Consider the following 22,774-nt stretch of genomic DNA (forward strand, 5'->3'; position numbering starts at 1 on the left):
GCTTCATCCAGTCATGACATAAAGAGCGACCAGTCTGTCAAATTACAAACGTGAGCGAGTGTTGAACAACACTTGCGCGCGCATAGAGAGGGTCAGGCTGCGCTCCTCACTCACAGCCGCCCGGTGAGAAATGCGTCCTCGCGATGAATCTTGTCCACTCGCGGAAACTGTTCTGTGCGCGCGTGGTTTTCATGTCAGTTCGTATAAAAAAATAAACACCACACAAGGAATTTAAACTGAAATGAAAGTTAAGAGATGATAGAATCAGAAACGGATTGTAAAAGAAAAGGCAGCCACCAGAGCATCATCAGCATTCCCAGTGAGTCATAGTCAAATCAAACTTACTACACTCAACAAAAATATAAACGCAACACTTTTGTTTTTGCTCCCATTTTTCATGAGATGGACTTAAAGATCTAAAATTCATTCCAGATACACAATTGTACCATTTCTCTCAAACATTGTTCACAAATCTGTCTAAATGTGTGATAGTGAGCACTTCTGCTTTGCTGAGATAATCCATCCCACCTCACAGGTGTGCCACATCAAGATGCTGATCTGACATCATGATTAGTGCACAGGTGTGCCTTAGACTGTCCACAATAAAAGGCCACTCTTGCGTTTATATTTTTGTTGAGTGTATATAGAGTAATTTTCATACACAACAAGTCAGTATAGAGTTCTTTACATATAAAAACATATTGACCCCCTCCTATACCCATCCACAGAGCAGAACATTGCAGATTGCACACTGAATGTTGTTTAAATCCCTCTGTAGGGGAGACCAGGGGCAAGTGTAACACTTTTTGTTTTTTGATTAGTCAAAAACATCTTGAACAATTTGGATAATTTATTCTGTGTTGTGTTACTGTGCTCTACTTGTTAATATAAATTGTATTTATTTTATAAGCAATAGAGTTCCTATTAATACAAGAGTATAGGCCTACAGCAGGGGTGTCAAACTCATTTTCACAAAGGGCCACTCTACAATATGATAATCACACTAAGGGCCAGACTGACATACCTTCTTTTTAATCGAAAAATAAAAAGAACATATCTAAGTAAGTTTATAAACTGCGTACAATGGCTAGTTTTCGCTTCAGCATTTTCGGGGGACAAATTATAGGTGGGGGGTATGGGGGTGCTCCCCCCGAAATTTTTGAATGTCAAACACTTAATTTCCTGCATTCTGGTGGATTTTTATCCACCGATCTGTGCCTTTTCGGCATCAATTTATGGTGGAAATGTCTTAATTTTTGTAAAGGAAAAGACAACATTCAGGTTCCTGGTGAAACAGTTATAAAGGACTATAAGGCTCTCAGGCATTCTGGATTGAGCCACAATATCTATTTTCCTGGATTTTTCAAAACTTTCTGCACATTCAAAGCATATCACATGTTTTGTTTTTTTATGAATCATGATGCAGCACCAGTGTTAGCTATTTATGACACTTTACATTGGTAATGAAATGCCAAGCCACCATTGGAAACGAAAGGGGTGGGCTATCAGCAGCTAGCTAACGTTAGCTAGTTGGCTATATTGTAACTTAAAGCAAAAGTTAGAAACCAGATAATTTTGGCATTAATCCTTAGACACTTTAGCCACATATATTGGCCTATTTACAGCCCACAGAAAACTGACAGCTCTTCTTAGATACAAGTTCATCAATTCATGGCTTAAAATCCTGAGCTGTGGAACTTTCAGCAGACATTCCTAGCTGTAAGCCACGTAAGTTTCCTAAAAGTTGGGAGCGTATGCGACGTGCGGATATGGCACAGGCTCCATGAAGAAAAATTAATTAATTAATTAATTAATTTAAAAAAAATAGCAAGTATTTTACCCCTTCACAAGCATCTTCTATCTATAAAGCAAGAAACGTCTGTCTGTGTGTCTGTGGCTCGCATATCTCTCTGAGTTTTAGTCAGATCGGCATGAGCTTCCGGATATTGCTTGCGCACAGAACGAAGGTGAGCATCCTTCATCCTTCATCCTTCATTTTGAAGTTGTAGACGTTATCATATTTATATCATGCTGGCGAATAGTAGCTTAAGTGCGCACGGAGCCGACTAAACCACGCCTCCCCCTGACGAGCGGGACACACACACACACACACACACAGCAGACCGACACAGCCTTACTTCCTCAACAACTCCTCATCTGCTCCACCTGTCCGTTTTAGTGGTAAAGACTGCACTTCACGCTATTTTCACTGTAATAATACAGCAAGGTCTTGGATGCTTCCACAAAATGTTTTATATCCGTTTAAAATCTAAACTGAAAGCCCGAGCGCGACCGCACACAAGTCCACTCCCACACACCGAGCGCGCGTGCGCCATGGACATATAAAGAAATGGACACCGTATTGAAACATGGCGCCCATTCATTCCTATGAAAGCTGCTCATTGGCGCAGAGAAGCAACAAGGAAGCGGCCATACTGCTCTCATGAGAGCCCTGGCACGCCCCTAAAGCATGACGCGAGCAGTGTAACGTTATAATATGTCCGTGCATTAAGCTAAGCGGGACGAGCACAGTTGCATTGTTTATCGACCATGGAAGTATAAGTTACTAATCCCCGATGATTCTCTATATGTAATCTTTAAATTACACCCCGTCGTTGTAAAATAATATAGAGATAAACGAAGATTCCTCCCGCCATCGGAGGCCGGGCCGGCCGAAGCAACGGTTGTTTCACTACGACTCCTTTTAGCGGCTACACGCCTAACGGCTAAAACTGAAAATACAACGACTATAAAACGCTTTCGGTGGCGTTTTGAAAAGCAAAAACTTCCATTCTATTAGTACATGGTCTAAAGAAAGAGACTTTGATTGATATCCAGAAAAATTTAGCGGAGATACATTCTTGTTTGACGAAATTGTATTGGGAATGAATGGGGCAGGGCTCCTATGATCTCCATTTTGTTTTACGGACCCGTCCCAGACAGTCTAATGCGTGTAATACCAGGCGTGGCCACCTGTCCATGCTGGCTGCTCGGAAAAGGCACAGTCCTGGGGGCCTGGCGTGCGCGCACGAGTCACACACACACACACAGCTTCCTGCTACTGACACGTTAACGTTAATTGACAGCAAGGTCTCGGATGCCCGCGCGCACACAAGTCCCCCCCCCCTCCCTCCCACACACACACACACACACACAGCTGACTGCTACTGACACGGTAACGTTAATTGACAGTTATCCAAACTCTGTCTTATCTTTCAAATACCTAACAGTAATGGTAATGGGGTTGACAATGTTGTCATGGCGTGCAGCATAAACTCCTTTTATACACAGTGCAGACATTTACTACATAGGCAACTGATTTTAAGTTTGAGTGCATTGTGCAGTATGGATGGCAGTTTGCAGGGTACCATAATATCAGATTGTATAGGTAACACCTGTACAGCTCGATTCTTCTTTAGGCAACACATTTTCTGTTTCATTTCACTTAACAATACACATGGAATTAGTTTGTGGTTATCTTTACACAATACACTAAGGAATGTTGCCCTACTCTATAGCCAACTTCTACAAAGTAATTTACTGATAATAACCTTTAACGGTATAAAATTAGCCATCAATGATAGCAGCCAAATGTACTGTTTAATATGTTTCTTTGTTTACCTGCTTCCTACAGGCACTGCACTAGTTCATTTAAAGATAAATGAAAATACCGTGATATAATACCGTTACCGTCTATGCTTCAAATTATACCGTGATATACATTTTAGACCATACCGTACAGCCCTACCTCAAATCTTAAGTTCAAACCTGTTCATCCAAAGTTGTTGCAATGTATTCAGAAAACCGTTACTCATCACTGAAATAGACATAAGGACACATCAATTTGTGAGAAAAAATACTGCTTCTCATGGAATGTATCAAAAACGGGATCCAACAATATTAAAATTATTAAAAGGTAAGCTGCAACAAATAGAAAACTGATTAATAATTAAAAGTAATGATGATGACTATACTATAATTAAGTCCTGTTGTTCAGAAGAAGGCATAATGACACCGAAAGCATAGAATTAAAGGCCTAAACTCTTCTAATGTCAGTTCCTATAATCAGCCGGTATAGGAACAAGTTACTTCCAATCTGAAGCTTAATTCTTAAGAGAAGTTATTCTGTGACTCTGCCACCGTGTCTGTAGTTTCCATCTCTGTTTGTGGTCAGAAACATTTTTCCTGGAAAGAAAAGGAGGGAGTTCCCCCTCCCCTGACATCTAACACCCCAAATGTTTTCCATTTGAGTCAGAACCATTATGATAACCTGACAAATTCAATCCAATCCAAATACTAAAGAAAGATGCACTGGCTACAACTCCAAAGGCAAACTTGCCAAGCACTATTTGGAATGACTCTCAACCTTTCCTGTTGCCTGTATTCTGCTGCACACCCTGAGTGTGCAGATTCTAGCCCCTTGGGCTGTTGTGTACTGTGTAGTTGTACTAATGTACAGTACAAGTCAGTGATTTTGTGACCATCACTGGACGGTACACTTCATGGATGGGGAATGGCAGGAAATAGTAATGATGCCGTGGTCGAACATGACTGATGCATGACAAATCACAGTTTAAGAGAAGAGCTCAGACACCACTAAAAAAGGAATATTTCACAAACAGGGCTGATGAGATATACGGTAAATTGGTTCAGTTACCAAGGCTTACAACATGACACTGATACAATGTAGTGAAAACAGAGTAATACTAAGTTTAACAAGAACACAGACCGTTTTCTCTCTCATACTATAGGTGTGTTTGACTGCTTAATAGCACACTGAAATAAATTAAAGTCAAATCAATTAATTAATGTTCTTCATCTAATCACACCCTGACAGCATTGTTTCAGTATTCAGGTATAAGTATGCAAAAGCGCCTAATACAATATGTTTAAAAGAATGTCTACAAATGATCTTTCGGTATTAATCCGCTGCTGTTCTCGGACTGTGTTCACAGTCAGTTAGTTTTTGTAACTATGAATAGTTAATATCAACCTAAAAAGTTAGGCTATGGTATTGACCCTGCTTTTGTCTCAAACACAGCTGTAGCATTTATATTTTGCTCATCTGTAAAGAAGGGCTGAGCACAAACCATGCCCATATAATTTCAACAGTGCATTCCCCTCCATACATCTGTGAACTTCTGCACACCCACACCCACCCGCACTCTCCGGTCCTCCTCTTCCATTCAACTAACTGTACCACCCGCCCGCCTGGTCACAATGGGGTCCAGGGCATTCAGCCGATCTGCCCCCCACCTCTGGAACACCCTCCCATCTGACATCCGTAACTCTGACACTCTCTCCACTTTTAAGTCCCGTCTAAAAACACATATTTTTAAACTGACATATTCAATCTAGTTCATTGTCTCCCACCCATTTCACCCCACTTGTATAAATTGTTTCAATGTATCTTGTTCTTGTGTTTTTTATGATTGTTGATTTTGTTTTTTAAACACTGCCCTGTAAGGTGACCTTGAGTGCTATGAAAGGCGCCCTCAAATAAAATGAATTATTATTATTATTATTATTATTATTATTATTATAGCAACCAAGCAGTAATTAGTGTCACTTAGACATACAACAGCAAGTAAACTTTAAAGCCTATCCGGATAATTCTTCAGTTGTCTCTGGTAAACTAGCTTTGGTTTGCTTAGAAAATACAGTATAACTAGGACTTAAGTATTAAGTGAAAACAATAAAAGGCTCTGTGGCCTAACAGACAAGATTGTTTTGGGAAAATACTCAAATACCGGGAAGGAGTTCCAGGCTCTGTGCTTGGGAGCAACAAATCAGCCAGAAAATGTTTGGACAGCAGTCCACCAGGGGAAAGGTCAAACCTGGAGAACATGCACAGACATTCTTCAGTCTGAATATGCATTCAACTTCTCAACCTACTGTAAATAACACTTGAAAAAAACATCCAAACATTTCTCAATGGTGTTTTCATTTAAGATTTTATTAAACAGAACGGTTTCGTCTACCAGCAGTGGACAGCTAAACATGTAACACCAAGTCTTCACAGGAGGGAATTTCAAACAAATGGAAACTGCAGCTCAGCTGAAGTGTGCAATGTTAGTTCTTCTTCTTCTCAGTGCTCTTTATGATTTACAGTCATTCACCTATTTTTCTAAAATGAGTGCCAATATGAAGTATTAATAATAGCACCTCTCTCATTGCCCAATCAAACACATTGAGAGATTGGGCATCTAAGCACCAACAGGACAATGAGACCCCAGCCTCCAGACCTTGAGTGGTCAAAAATAAAAACTGAGAGAAAGGTGGGCCTTTCCTCAAACGTACACTATGAGACCCAAAGAAAGGAGCAGCTACAGAGCATGTCACCTGATAGCTCAGCTGGACGAACATGATTTAATAAAACATATTCTCATCCAGAAATATCAGATGCTTTCCCTAGATATGAGAAGGGCTTGCAAGGACATCACTGCCGTAGCAAAGACAACCCTGCTTGTAGACACACTCAAAGTTTGTATAAGCAGGTTGGCTGTTAGGGTGGTGGTTCAATCTCAGGATCTTTGACCCATATGTGACATTGTTTTTGACAAAGGAAATCAATTGTATGCCTATGTGGAAATGTGCTAACTTAATAATTGTCATGTAATGTTTAAGGAATAGCTGCAAGGAGCAGCAGCAATAGGCAAAAAATAAAGTAGTTGTAGTTTAATTAACTGTTATGACATCCAGCACATCTCATATTCAAGACAAATGTCTACAGATTAAAAAATGAATAAAAAATTGACAACTTGATGGCTCTTTATCAGTCTTTCTTCCCAATCACACAGACTTTTTCTGTGATTCATTTGGTGATTGGAGAGAGTATTTGGGAGACAAACAAATGTGAAGCTCGAAAGATCAGGCTGGCCTCACCAGGCTAAGGAAATCCAGGGGCCATATTTATAAAGGCTGCTGCAAACAAAAACCTTGCGTCAACCCGGGTGAAACGTTGGTATTTATCACAAGATTCTATGCCGAGCAGTGTTCGTATTCCCACGCCAACTTTCGACCATGCGTAGAGCTCCCGCAAGGTTTTCCAGACTCGGGGAATCAGCGACACTCAATTACATTATGATGTAGGTTAAATTATTTATCTAGTAAGGCAAGGCAATTTTATTTATAAAGCACATTTCAGGCACAGGGCCACTCAAGGTGCTTCACAGGGTTAAAATCAAATAAAGAATACAAATACAAAAAAAAAAAAAAGGAACAAATTTAAAACATGGATAAAAATACAACATTTAAATAAAAGAATTAAAACATTTTACCAAAAATAAAAAAATAAATAAAAAAGTAGATCTATAAATGTTTTTGTTACATTTTAAAATGTACACTTATTGCGCTATACTCAATAATAATATCCTATAGATCGGGATGTGGCCAGCGGGAGGGCAAATATATTTTAGACGTTGTGTTAAAAGTAGTTGTGTACAAAGTTAAGGTCAACACATAAACATAACAACATAAAATCATGTTATGAATGATTATATGCCTCTCTTTTCCATAACATTTCACATGGACTATTAAACTATTCTGGCGTTGTTGGAAATGTGTGGATCTCACAGGAGGGAGACCGGAACAGACTACAATGCATTATTTCACTTCTCACAACATATTTGATATAGGCCTACATATAGTCCTACAGGTGGGCTAATACTTGATATTGTATACATTACAAAGTTGGGCGAAACTGCTTTACAAAGACTATAATGACTGCCATGATATGTGATCAGCGCGCGTGTGTGTGTGTGTGCGTGTGTGTGCCAGTTACTGCGATGTTTTCTCATTACTCCCGTTTCTGTGCGTACGCCTGGGTCAAAGTGTCCGTGGAGGACCGCACATTCTCCCTTCAAGTTTGGTTTTTATAAATCACATGTTTGTGTAGAAAGTGCTGTGCGCCATCTTCTGTGAGTACGCCACGTTTATATGTGAGGCCCCGGGTCTTTTGGAGTCAGAGGTGCCAGTGGACTCTGAAGCACTTTTGTTTTTTTACTCTGTGGTGTCATCAGCCATATTCTATGGAGGGATTTCCATTTGAGGGTTCACCGATTTGCAGTATCACTGCAAAGTGTATACAGCGTTAGATTTCTCATGTGTTTTTGAAGAATTATTATCTTATCACTATGTCATCACCAGGGTTAGCCAGGTATTATACAAGTGTTCTCACAGGCTTAGCACTACTTCCCATGATAAGCACAGTGCATAGACTTTGACATGTAAAAGCCATGGAGCGCTGAAAAGTGTATCGCACGCAAGTGCTTGGTTCTTTTGAACCCATCAGTATAGTGTTATTTACTACTAGCCAGAAGTTTAATAAATTAAATAAAATTATATATTTATTTTTAATCTGTATAAAAATAAAATAAAAAAAGTTGTGGTTTATCGCAGGTTATGTTAATGTATATAAATAGTTTATAATAGCCATAAAGTGTGTAGATAAGCTCAGGTTGCAATAGAATAGCTATAATAGTGGTTGTGCATCCATTTGGAGCGGCCTTAGCTTTTCGGCTTTAATGTAGCACATATCAATGCAGGGCTCAACGCTAAGGTTTTTTTTCACTTGCCCGTTCGGGCAAGTGGATCTGAATTCTACTTGCCCGAAGTAAATTTTTACTGGCCCCTATATCATTTTTATTTATTATTAGTGTACAAATATTTGTTATATTTGCTCTTTATTTACATTGTATAAACACATCATGGACAGTGTTATAGATGAGTTAAGGGTCATACTGAAAGTGGAGGCTATTATTCAAATATTATTTTAGTTGAAAAACCGACAATAACTGCAAATTTTATGCAAAAAAAACATTTTTGGTCACACAAATGTTTTTTTCTTTTACCTTATTCTTTTTACAACAGCAATTCTTTAAAACTTTTTTCTGTAAGACATTTTTTTAGGCCTACAACAAACGTTTTTTTATTCTATTTTATTCAAAATCTCAAATGTTGGCTAAGGACAGGCTGTTTTGATCACTTTTTGAGTATCCTAGTTTCAAGCTTCCACTAGATGTGAAGTGACACCTCTTGCCCATTTATTGAGATCTACATGCAGGCTGTAAAGATGTTCCTCCGCTAACTGTTGCTGATGTTTGTGTTGATCTGCACATTAACTGGTAGTAGGCTACTATCAGCAGAGCTAACGTTAGCATCCTCGCTACGCTACTACTAGATTCACGTTGGATGCATTTAAAAAACGCGGATATTTTCGCTGCTTTTCAGACAGTTGGGGTATACTTATTTAGGCCTACTCGTTGGCTTTTGGACTTTCTGTCACACCAACATAACGCGTGTAGTTCTCTTTCCTATCTCTCTTACTGTGTGTGCGACGCGCATCGGTTTTTTGCTGAGATCTGCGTGTGTGTTTGTGTGTGTGTGTGTGTGTCGGCGCTGGAGCCCCGCCCCCCTTCACAAAACGTAGCAGAGGAGAGAGATGCAACGCAGCAGACACAACTACTCGCACATAAATTAGATAAATAACATAGGCCTAAGCGTTTATTTAATAATGAGCACCAACTCTATATGGAAAAAGACCGTAGATAGATGACTTGTATTTGGCGCTATAAAAAATTCAAATATTATTATTATCTTTTTTTTCAATCATTTCGGGGAGACTACCGGTTGCCCGATCGGGCAAGTGGGTTGTCATAGTTACTGGCCCGACATGGCGTTTTACTTGCCCCGGGACGTCGGGCAATCTTTATTGTTGAGCCCTGCAATGGCAGCAATACAATCACAAGCCTTGGAAAATGAAGCATGAGGTTTGGAATAAGAGTGAGACAATCCACATTTTTATACATGGCAGAAAAGCATTTGGTGTGGTGCAGACATTGCTCCTCTGACATAATATCACCTTTAAGTACACGTGATATGACGAGTACAAGCACTTGAGCACAGTATGTTCAAGTGGTTAATTACTCCATCTGGGTCCCTTTAAATCTGACTGAGAAGGGGTCAGTATTACTCACCCTTCTGGTGTTGTCCAGGACCTTTGGGTCGGGCCGACCATAGTTGGGGGGGTTGGCATGGGGGTCATAGCCCAGCCTGGACAGCATAGGGGCGATAACGGCCATGTCCCTCACCACGTCAGCCGGGATCTTCCCCACCCACTTGGACAAGGCCTCCACGTTGACGGGCTTGATGACCTGGTCTGTGGACCTCTCCACCCTAACATCACAATGTAAAAAGGTTTTGAAACATATGTTTACAAATTGCAATTCTAAAAAATATCAGGTTTTAATAAGCATCTATCTATAAAGCAAGTAAGGTCTGTTTGTCTGGCTGTCTGTGGCTCGCATATCTCTCTGACTGGTAATCAGATCGGACTGAGCTTCCGGATATGGCTTGAGTACGGCACAAAGGTGTGCATCCTTGATTGATTTTGAAGTTTTTTGGACAAAACATGTAGAATGTATCATATTTATATCATGCTAGTGGCGAATATGTGCGCACACTGAAGGCCACAGTGAGCACAGAGCAAACTGGGTTGGACTCTCTGGAACTGTGCTAAACTGGTTTGAATCATACTTAAAGGAAAGAGACTACTATGTGTCAATAGGCAATTTCACATCCGAGCGAACAAATATTACATGCGGGGTCCCCCAAGGTTCCATTCTTGGGCCTCTTCTGTTTAACATATACATGCTACCGCTAGCTCTGATTATGAACAAAAACAAATTATGCTACCATAATTATGCAGACGACACACAAATTTACATAACCATATCACCAGGAGACTATAGTCCGATTCAAGCACTAAGTAAATGCATTGAACAAATCAATGACTGGATGTGCCAAAACTTTCTTCAATTAAACAGCGACAACACTGAAGTAATTGTCTTTGGTGCCAGGGATGAACAATCAAAAGTCAGCGCACAGCTTAAATCTGTTATGTTAGAAAGCACACACCAAGCTAGAAATCTTGGAGTAGTGATAGATTCCGACTTAAATTTCAAAAAACACATTAAATCAATTACTAAGTCAGCCTACTACCACCTTAAAAATATATCGAGAATTAAAGGGCTAATGTCTCAGCAGGACTTAGAAAAACTTGTCCATGCATTTATTTTTAGTAGACTTGACTACTGTAACAGTGTCCTTGCTGGCCTTCCTAAAAAATCAATCAGACAGCTTCAGCTAATTCAGAACGCTGCTGCTCGAGTCCTCACTAGGACCAAAAAAGTGGATCACATCACCCCAGTTCTGAGGTCTTTACATTGGCTTCCTGTTAACCAAATAATTGATTTTAAAATATTGATGTTGGTCTACAAAGCCCTAAATGGTTTAGGGCCAAAATACATATCTGACCTACTGGTCCCTTATGAACCAGTCAGAGCTCTCAGGTCGTCTGGGACTGGGCTATTGAAAGTCCCCAGAGTAAGGACCAGACAGGGAGAGGCAGCCTTTAGTTTTAATGCACCCAAGCTCTGGAATAAACTTCCAGGGGACTTGAGGTCCGCTTCAACACTTGGCTCTTTTAAATCAGGACCGTTCTCTTTCCGTTTTAACCTGAAATTTTAATTTCTCATTTTGAATTTTTATTATTATTTCTTTTTTTGGAATGTGTGCTCTATGCTTGATGTATTTTGTTCTTACTTGATGTATTTTGTTATTGCTTATGTAAAGCACCTTGAATGGCCTTGTGTCCGAAATGTGCTCTAAAAATAAACTTGCCTTGCCTTGCCTTGAAGTAATCTCTGACTAACCCCGCCTCCTTCTGATTTGATTGGCTGCTGTGGCAAAAACTTTAATTGACGAGCGGGACACACAGCAGACACAGCCTGTTGTTACTCCTCATTCAAAGCACCCAACTTTCCAAACAAAACGTTCCAAAACCTTTCCACAGACATCACCAACTCCTCAAACCTGTCCGCTTTAGTGTTAAAGATCGCACTTTACGCTATTTTCACTGTTATACAGTAAGGGGCGCACTCACACTAGCGCCGCTGTTCCGTGCCCGAGCTCACTTGCATACTAAAGTCTAGGGGCCGGTTTCCCGATAACGTCCTCTCTTAGCGAGCTACGAAGACTCCTACGTTATGACTTACCAATGTTGTTTACCTCTGTAGTCGTGGTTCCCGAACGGTGTCTTAGGAGAAACACTCCTTACGTCGTTCGTACACTGCTGAAATCGATTGCTCAGAGTTCGATTTTCCATTTCCTGCTCATTTCATGCGCAGCTGCATGACAACACTAGGCTATATTATAAAACGTATTGCAGTCGTTGCGAATAAAAGATTGCTAGAAATCCTTCTAGGCAGTAACATTTATTTAACACTAGAAGCGCCAACGTTCTCTTTATATGCTGAGTAATCAATCAAAGCCACCCGTGCATTTCGAGTGTAATATAAAGACATAAATTAGTTTGTTTAATCATAATCTGTGTTTTGGACCTCTTGTTTTATAATTTAAGTATCTTTAAGAACACTAATCACGTTTCGTGGTGGGTCAGTAAGGAAACTGAAAGTAGATATAGCCAATAGCCTATCAATAAAAACAGACGGCCAAAACAGCGTCCAAATGAGCTAAAATCCTAAATACAATAAACAGTAACATGGCACACTTATTTTAAGGTAATCTTTAATTGATTATTAATAATTTTTTTCACACGTTTACATGTTTTGAGGCGGAGGATCCGACGCACTCTGCCCGGCTGCTGTCAGCTGAGCCAGACGAGCCGTGTGGAACACAGTTCGGAGGTTCTAGTGTTAACCATGGTCGAAACATACTACCATAGCCTATAGGCTACTGATTTAAAAAAAGATATAGAAAATATAGAAACAGCGGAGGAGATTAAGATTAAGATTGTTTCCAGCAATTATTTTCTTCATGAATGTGTGGCAGTTCCATGCGCAACAGGGATGTCAATTGTGTCCGTTTTACGCGTGGTGCTTTAACGGAAGGGATTGTGGGGGTCTGTATCTCTGGCGATGCCACAGCGATCGCAGGGACTTTCACTTGTGTTATTAAACTTATAAATCTGACTGTATTTCATATCAAAGGGACACAGCGATGACTGTATTAAATATCAAACTGATAAAAACGATCTGAATGCAGGCTATAGTGTATCACGTATAAAGTATTTTCATATTGACAGACATCGCATCCATTCAGTTAATGCAAGTCAGTTAGATGACTAAAAAGTACTTGCTCATATAGTTTGAACACTTTGTGAATCAGAGTGAATGGTCTTCTGCTAAAATATCAAATAGCCTACTATGCGTGATATACAATACAGTTGGATCGTTTTTAACAGTTTGCTATTAAATACAGTCATCACTGTGTCCGTTTGATATGAAATACAGTCAGATTTATTAGTTAAATGACACAAGTGAGAGCTGAAACATCCCTACGGTAGAGCTAAGAAGGCTCTGAGGGCGCTCCAGACCAACCTTACCAACGTATGACGTACAAAAGAGATTCGTAGCAAAGAACGTTTCGGGAAACAGGCAAAATGTTAATTAGGAACTCTAAGTAGGGGTTACGAATGACGTAGCGTTAAGAAGGCTTCGGGAAAACGGCCCTAGAACGTTTGGCTAGTGTGGACCACGCCATCCGTATTCCAGCACGGAACACCCCCTTGGCCACGGCACACTTGGGAGAGGTGTGCCAGAGAGAACGGCACAGATGCTAATGAGATGATGCGCATACGCACGGATAACGTATTCCTTGTGCGACCCTTCTTCCCCACAATAATTGTAAACAATGAAGGCAAGAGGTTCACGAGTGGGTTCCGGTGCGATCCCGAAGTGGAGAGTTTGCTAGAAATTTGGGCCGGCGAAAGTATTCAGTTGCAGCCATGGACGTAGCTGGATAAGACCCACAAAAATTCGGGGGTGTTTGGGGCAATCCGCGACTACTGTTGTTCTCCATTGTTGTTCTACTAATTCCGGCAGCGAGTACGCTTGGTGATGATGTATGTATCGTATTACGACGTGATGACGTATGTATGATGGAGCAAACGTGCCCAGGCCACGGCCTTTGGGAGCAGTGTGAGCACAGGCCAGCGGGGGAGTTGGGGGGGGGGGGGGGGGGGGGGCAATCGTACTGGAGCACGGAACAGGCAAACTTGCCAAGTGTGAGTGCGCCCTTAATGTAGTTAAACAATTCCGCAACAGTGATGCTAATTTCAGTTAGCGTGTCAGTAGCGTTTTCCATTTAAATTAGCACGGTCTTGGATAGCTCTGCTACCGGTACACGATCGCTTCCATAACATTTTTTAAAACCGTTAGAAACTTACACCTAAACGAGGTAAAGACTATGTAGAGATGTAAGGTGTTGATAAATAAATAAATGCTGCTGCCTTCAAGCTGCAATTACCAATATTAAATAATAAAATCGCCTGATTTGAAAGATAGACCAAAAGTGACGAGCGATGTGACAGCCATTTCAATGACTGTGTGACACTACCTATGTGTAGGCTACATCTTGTTCTGTATCCCACTTTCATAGACAGGTTACATTTAAGTATGCATAAGTTAATATCTGCTTCCTACGGGCTCTGCACTACAATTGATAAATATACCACCAAATGGTTACACATTTTCATCTTCTACTTACAAACCATCTGAAACAGTTACACACGATAAGGAGCATTAGCATTTTTAGCACAGCTTGTCCCCAAATAGCCCAGTTTACAACAGCAGACCAGTCCATATCTCAGTTCATGTAATTGGCAGTTATTGGATCATGAGACAACATTAAAGATGACTTCCTGGCGTCCCTCTCTCAGCACGTCCCTTAAATGTGCTGGATAAATGACCTGTCAATGTATCATCTGTTGCATGTCGGGCCAAACAACGCCCTCTGACTGTGGTATTATGAGCACATTCCACAGCCTGACGTGAGCTATTGCTTAAATATCGATAAGTCAGTGTTTCCCCCAGGAAATGTGTTAGTCAAGGTGGTCACTGTCCAGGGTGACAGGAGGCGAAAATGTTAGGGGTATTTTGCTCAAAGATGCCAATAGGCACTAAAGAAATAAACAACTGTTTATTTGAATACAAAAATACAACTCACCTTACAGTTGTGCAATTTTGTTTGCTATGTGCAGGTACACATTTTGTCTGTGAGCAAACATACAGACAGTACAATATACTGTACTGTCAATATACTATATAATTAAAGAAAACTTCTACTGTTTTGGTGCAATAATATGCACACTAAATACAAATAATGGACCATACACTTAACATGTGTATGCACATCAAAGTCAAAATCCAACGTTTTAAAGTTTTTTTGGATGGGGGCTGTTGTGAGATTATTGTGGACAATGTGACCTACTGTGATGTGATAGCCTATAATTCATTAATGGTTATTATTAGCCTACTTGCTTGAATAAATCTTGTAGGTCTACACTAGCATGCTGTTTGAAAAATAACTCAAGTAATAAATACAATGTGTTTTCCCCTTAAAATGACTAAATGCATTTCTCCAAAGGTCAAAGACAGTAACAGTGGCACTTCTGTAAACTTACTGAAACTTGCCTGGGCCATCACTCTCATGCATTCATCAAACTTTTCTCAGTGCTGTCTGAGCTGATAGATAGGTTGTGTTGCCACGGTGATGTAGAGTCTGAAACTGTTTTAGCTTTGCAATTGCACAGCACTTCTTTCTGTTCAGCTAAATATCCCCATAGAACAGCGCTGCCTTTATTATCGCCACCAGTTCAATGTCAGCTTGCTTCTGCTTGTTTACTCTCCTGCATGCATGCCATGGTCGCATTAAGAGGGGATAACCACTATACCAGTATAAAAGGTCTATCACATCAAAACCTCTTCTAGGGACGTATAGGATATAAAAATCACAACTAGAATTTGCCCACCCAGATGGTACCGACATCTGTTCTGGCCCAAGGACTATATAAAGTACCCCAACTTTCAGAAGCTCTCACAGATTTTCATAGGGGAGTTGAATATCAACTTTTTAAGATGTGTTAATAGACATTGGTGAAGAAAGCTAGTGGTAAGGAATTAATTCCAGATTGGCCAAAAATCTGATAATATTCCCTGACTATATGGTCTGTTAACCATTTGCTCTCTATCCCTATCGTTTCCTGTCTGACTCTATACCTCAATATGACAATTCACTTTGGCTCTAATCCATTTACTTTGCAATTGAATCTTTACACTGTAGGAGGTATGGTCTCCTGCACGATTAATAGAGTGAGCTTGGGTTTTTTTCATCTCAGGAGGATGGTGGAGAGATGGTTTCTCAGAGACGGGCCACGGTCCAAATATCCACTCTGCAACAAATGGGCAGGGAATCACTTTAGGTAACTCCATCAAGACCCAAGAGGCTGCTAAGTGTTGACTCGCAACACAAACTGATAAAGAAAAAGACTGAGTAGTGCGGTGTATCACACACACACACACACACACACACACACACACACACACACACACACACACACACACACACACACACACACACACACACACACACACACACACACACACACACACACACACACACACACACACACACACACACACACACACTGTTCTGGGCATGCCCGTGACGAAAATTGGACCATGATGAGAGTGTATTGGCGATGTTACAGTAGTGGCAGGCTCGACATTATGCAGTTTTCTACGGAACCACAGGTCCAAACAACTTTACACTCTGCACTACACTCCCTTGGGTCCTCAATACACTTGACAATGTAAAGTAGATCACATGAACGGTTGGAGAGTTATTACAGACACATAGACGTCTTCCTTCAAAGTTAGATAGCGGCTGTTGCATTCAGACTTTTTTTTCAGATATTTTTGTGATTAATTGTTAATCCCTCATAGTGTTGAACTTGAATGTTACTCGCCTACAAAGGGTGACATTTTTTATCAGTAATAAGACAGTTGGCCAGACACAGACAATCCCTTCCGTTCGTTAAAATCTAATATCTTTTGCACCCACACGGCTGAACAAGTGATGCACACATACTCCGGCTCACGTGGCCATTTCCCTTCAGGCCGATGCTCATAATGGCCTCCAGCTTGTCAATTATTCATTGGTGGGCCTCCTTTACCCAAGGTGGTGTTCTGTATCACCAACAGCTGATAAGAGTATCCGATAAAGGCATTAAGATCACAAATAGGATGCAGCGTTAGGGAGGAGGGATTGGTAGGCCCCCCTCCTCTGAGATAAGTAATGGAGCAAGTGGCTCAGCTAGGCAGGGCCTCTACTAAATCTTGACCATGTAATTGATGTTAATTCTGAGACAAGGTCCCGCTCTGGGGCCTGGCTGCCCACTGATTGAGATTTTAATGTAGATAGAGACCCACAGCTGTGGGATGGTGGAGAGCCAAGAGTGCTGGTGGTTGGAGAGGGCAAGAGGTATTTTCTGCTGGGTGACAGGGGGGTTGACTTTAATGCACTGTGGCTAAAGTACTTGAGAGGAGGTGGGGCAAAATGTGTATGATGGTAAAAGGTAGTTGTGCTGCCCTTAAGGCAACTTGTGGCTGGCCTTCTCCTACATCAAATCTTATCAGAGGGCACTTTACACGGTGAAAATGCAACCATTTTTCCCTTTACGGTTTCAAAAGTTAAAGGCCAGGACACACCAGTCCGACACGTTCCGACTACCCAAAAACTGGAGTCGCCGTTTCAGGAAGCTTCAGTCTTTCCGTCGCGGCCATTTAACACACCGAGACGACTGCTTATTTTCCGTACGCTCTGCGCTTGAGCGGGACGTAATGTCTCCACAACAGCAGGCGGCGCTAATCTGTATTGTGGCCCGAAAAAATACGAAAGCCGGAAATGATGGGACAGCTCTCTAGAGCATAAACATAGATAGAAATACGTATTTATATTTATGGACCATAAGAGCACAATTTTTAGCAGATTGTGTCGAGCATGGTGTCGAGCAGTCAACAAGGGTTGATGCATGTGAGTACTCGCAAAACGAAACGAACAAACACATTAAAACGATGGCTAGCTGTTGTTAGCTGTTTATGCTACCCGCCTCACTTCCGGGCTTCACTGATTCGCTAGCCCTCCACCAATCAAATTGCTCCAAATGAAAGACGGTCGGCCGCCGATTGAACACGCTCAATCGGCCGCCGATTGAACACGCTCAATCGGCGGCCGACAGGCTCAAAACAAGCCCGACGACCTCTACGTCGGCCGACGTCACGGCACACACCAAACAGATTCGTCTTTTTTTTTGACGACGGCGATTATCGGGCTGGTGTGTCCTGGCCTTAAAACATTCAGATGAAATTGATTAGAAAACTTCACTCGTGCACATGTTTTTGGAGAAATCGCTGTATAATGCATGTCAAGCCAATAGTCGGTGACACTTAGCCTAGCTGATAGCTTTTCCGGTACAATTTGATACATAAAACCTTACTGTAACCAAAAATTCATGTCACTAACGTTCATGAAGCGGTTGGTGTAAGCTTAGGGTTACAAGTATTGTAAATGACAAGCTTTCTGTCCTCTTATTTCACCGCGTTGAACTTGTGAAAACAGAAGACATGCAGTTAGTGACTGCAGCGCTGCAGGGCTTTGAAGGGGCTGTGGGCAGCAACCTTCCTGTTAGGCGTACTTCAATATAAGGGACATTATTTACAAATAGTGCAATATGCAGTAAACTGAAGAAATTGAAAGTGTACAAGATTCACAACCCTAGCAGAAATTCAAGGTTCAAGGTTCTTATTAATGTCCGAAGAGGGCAAATTTGTTTACAGCATAGGAGATAGTGGCTAAAAACACACGAAAATACAAGACAACAATGGACACAAAACAAAACAGTATAAAAACCTGAGGAGTCATAAAGTGCTTAAAAATAAAGTGCCAAGATATAAGGTGCCTGCATAAAGTGCTATGTGCCATATGCAGCATCATCATCAATGAAAGCAGCATTTAAGGGCAGTGTGCCGTCAGCAACATCGTCAACAGCATCGACAGTAACAGCATCAAGATCAACAAAACAAAAATCAAATCAGCATCAGCAACATTTACCTGCTGCTGGCAGCATTGATTGCTCAAATGGATGCAGGGACAAAATAATACTTGTATTTATCTTTATTGATCTTAGGGACACACAGACGAAAGGCCAGATGGCAACAACATGTACTCTGAGTTGAGTGGACGAGTGCCCATTCGACGAGTTTAGTGTCTCATCGAATGGGCATAGCTTTCTTGAGCAGCTGTCTGCTGTAAAAGGGATCGAGGCTCTCTAACTGGATGCCAGTGATTTTAGAGGCAGTTTTAACAATTCTCCCAAGAGAACTACGTTATTATACAAACACGAAGCACGGCTATGCATTACATTCTCACTTAAAGCAGCTACGAGTAACATTTAAAAACAGCCTTGTTTCATCTGATAGTCATAAATTACCTTTAACAGCAAACGAGACCATCAGTGCAAAGAAAGACGTTTTTATTAGGGCTGTCAAAATTATCGCGTTAAAGTAGGGTGATTAATTTCTGGAATTATCGGCGTTAATTTTTTGAACGCATTTAACGCATGTGCAGAATGATCCGCCCCGTACATCCCACCGGCTCTGTCCTACAGTCACTTTATAGTTGTGGCTGACCCAGGATCAGTAGCTGCGCGCAGCCAAACATAGCAGCACGTTAGCCCATGCCGTGTTTTAAGGTTTTAAACTGCTAACGGTCACGTAGGTGTCGGGGGCATAGATATAAAATCAACTGCCGCGGATGACAGTTGATGACGGGAGCAACAGGAGGAGAAACATTGTCCGCTCTGTTCAGAGCCCGCGAGGACACAAACGTCTGCAGTTTTCAGAGGTGTGTGTGATAAGACATCAACATAACGTCGGCTTCCTGGCACACAGTCCCCTAGGAAGCGGTCGCGCGTACAAACGCACGCGCACACACACACACACACACACACACACACACACCGCGGTCTGTAATCGAGTTGTATTCAAGAATGCACAACCTATAGATTCACCAAATAAATGCCATTCTATAGCCTATCCTATATTTGCCCAAAGACATAGTAAAGAGACAGACCAATTGAATTATGGTTTGGTAGGTAGGCCTATATATTTTAGTTTGATTTAAATTTACTTTCAGTATTAAAACCATCATTTGGATTTTCAATTAATAAACATACTAACTTTAAATGTACATATCCACCTTCTGTCATTTATCTTTCCGTTCATGCAACAATATACAGAGAAAATTCGATTTTTCGGGCATATTTCGAATGGTAAAATTAATCGTGATTAATCCACAGAATCCTGTGATTAATCTGATTAGAAATTTTAATCGTTTGACAGCCCTAGTTTTTATATAGTTTTTATTACTGCTTTTGGTCTGGTCGCACACCCAGTCCGATTTTCGGTTCGCTCGTGCAGGCTCTATGGTCACATATCCGTTGGTCGCAGATTTCAGTGTGGCGCAGCAACCCGATTTGAGAATCCTATCCCTCCAGGTGAGGGAAGGGGAGCGGGAGCCTTGTTTGAGACAGTTATTTGTCGTCATAATGACTGTGTTGAGATGGGCAAGAATATTGCAACTTTTCATTGCACATATCTTGGTCTTTTCGTATGGAAAAGTATGATATTTTGAATAAGACAGGCAAGGTAACAAGTGACCTTTAATATAAGAGTTTGAAGAAATTCAAATTTATATGACTTTGGTAAAAGCTCGGCCAAAGACTTAGAGAATATTGAAAGTTGTGTAAACAGTGGATGAACTTTGAAATCTGAGAACGAGAAAACTCATGAACTAAATTCAATGTAACAACAAATTACATTAAACAAATAAGCTAAGTCTTATACTTATCTACATAATAACCACATTAATGGGAGTGTAGGTACTTATTTTCCTTCCTTCCTTTCATTTTATTTTATTTGATCTTTTCTTTCTATATAGTGAACGTATAATCTTTTTATTGGTTGAATAAAATTTCTTGAAAACGTTATAAATCCTGTGCCTGATTTTTAGTTTAGAGTTGGGAACAAGGACCTAATTAGGGTTTTTCTTTAAAGAGGACCTATGATACTTTTCGACTTTTACGACCTATAAACGTTGTTATAATGATTTATAGTCATGTTTAACCATACTAGCGTATCAAATAATTACGTACATGCATTTCGACGTATTCCCTGCTGACCTTCTGGGGTGGCTATGCAGAGCACCAAACACTATGGCAGCCGGTCGAGAAATAACTTGTTCAAATATCCGGGTAGTTTGAGTCACGCACCCGGATGTTTCCATGTATGGTAATGCTGCTCAGGCAAGCTCTGGCTGCATGCCCCCACCTTCCTGAAAATCTACCGCTGCTGGAAGGAAGGTAACCAATCACAACGGAATGGGGTTTGCAGCAGGAAGGGAGGGGCGGAGAAGCTCAAAGCAGTGTGTAGAGAGAGACTGCTGTGCTCGCTAGGGTAAGAGGAAGAGTGTCCCGAAAATCTACATAGTTTTTTGTGAAGTGATTCGTGTCAGGTTGCTCTATAGCTGTTTTTAACAAGAAATAAAGACCAGAAAAGTAGTATAATAGGATCTCTTTAAAAGAGATCGAGACGCTCCTGAGGTAACCAAATTAAACCTATACTACGGCAACACCACTGATAACAGAATACACATTCCATAACACACTCCTTGAAATAGGAGGGAATTGCATTTATCTACTGGCCTAGCTCATCCAGGTGTATGAAGTTAGTGAGGACTAGCGGGTAGTCTTTTGAAGTCAGGGGTAATGTAAGGTATTCATCCACCAGAATAATTAAAACCTATTATCCAATCTCCTCCTTTTCTAAAACGTATCTTAGTGAAGGTCTGAAATCTGGATTTAACCTAGGATAAATTAGAAGTGTAATTGTATGTGTCATTAGGGGACAACACAGGGGGAGATCTGGAGATAGGCAGGAGTCACGAAAACGTCCTGATATTAATTCAGGGGTGTTTAATCTGGTGAAGGGAATACCGGCATATTCATTAACTGATAACGGGGCTGAACCATCAAAGAAAAAAAAAGAGAATGCAATGAAGAAAATTTAAAAGGGAGAGTGATATAGGCTACGGGTGGGACGAGGGCGTTGCCAAGCAACGTGTATACAATTTCACGGGAGCGAACTAGACTGCAGTGCTTACTCCTAAATGAATGAGCGGTTGGTACTAAAACAAAGTTTGCTTTGCTTCACCATCATCAGATAACATTCATCTGAAATAGTCATTATTTACAACAACAACACAAACACATTACCTCATTGTGACCCATACTAACTGCCGTCTCTCGTTCATTCGCTTTCTGTGAGGACACGTAATCATTCAGCTCCGTGAGAGAGAGTAGTTAGGTGACACTGCTGCATCAACTCATTGCAATCAGGTGTGTGTGGCGCTGACTGGCATTAGTTGATGCTGTGTCACTAACCACTCTCACGGAGCCGAAAAGAGTCCGTGCCCTCACACTTTCAACACACGGACATGCACTATAGTGTGCCCTTCTCAGTTGACACTCGCACACCTGGCACAAGCTAGAAAACAGCTTTGCGACAGCGGGCGTCGTATAAATACTACCGCTTTTGTCCAAAGGGGCCACCAACGGACCATGTTACTCGTAGTGGCTTTAAATCAGATTGTGAATTATTTCCATAATGGAGTCTTAGCACTCGAGAAACAAATACTTTCCTAAAAAAAACTGTTAACTGTCAAGATTGGAGTTTGAGAACGTCAGCTTTAGCTCAGTCACACAGTAATGGCCATATTTGACAATTGTTGTCATCAGTTGTAGAAACAGCAGAGCCAATCACAGCTTTTCAGAGATGATGAAGAATGCCCCAACCCA

The 22,774-nt window shown here is 41.0% G+C and overlaps 1 protein-coding gene across 5 annotated transcripts in view; it reads right to left on the reverse strand.

The window, feature by feature from the left end:
• tpst1 (tyrosylprotein sulfotransferase 1) overlaps positions 1-22,774 on the reverse strand; it is a 101,992-nt gene that overhangs the window by 18,236 nt on the left and 60,982 nt on the right. For all 5 annotated transcript variants that reach the window (XM_080052560.1, XM_080052563.1, XM_080052562.1 and 2 more), the window contains exon 3: positions 9,978-10,176. In XM_080052560.1, coding sequence (XP_079908686.1) covers positions 9,978-10,176 — 199 coding nt within the window. The remainder of the gene's footprint in view (positions 1-9,977; positions 10,177-22,774) is intronic.

Source organism: Ammodytes marinus, assembly GCF_949987685.1.
Source record: "Ammodytes marinus genome assembly, chromosome: 3".
Taxonomy (NCBI): domain Eukaryota; kingdom Metazoa; phylum Chordata; class Actinopteri; order Uranoscopiformes; family Ammodytidae; genus Ammodytes; species Ammodytes marinus.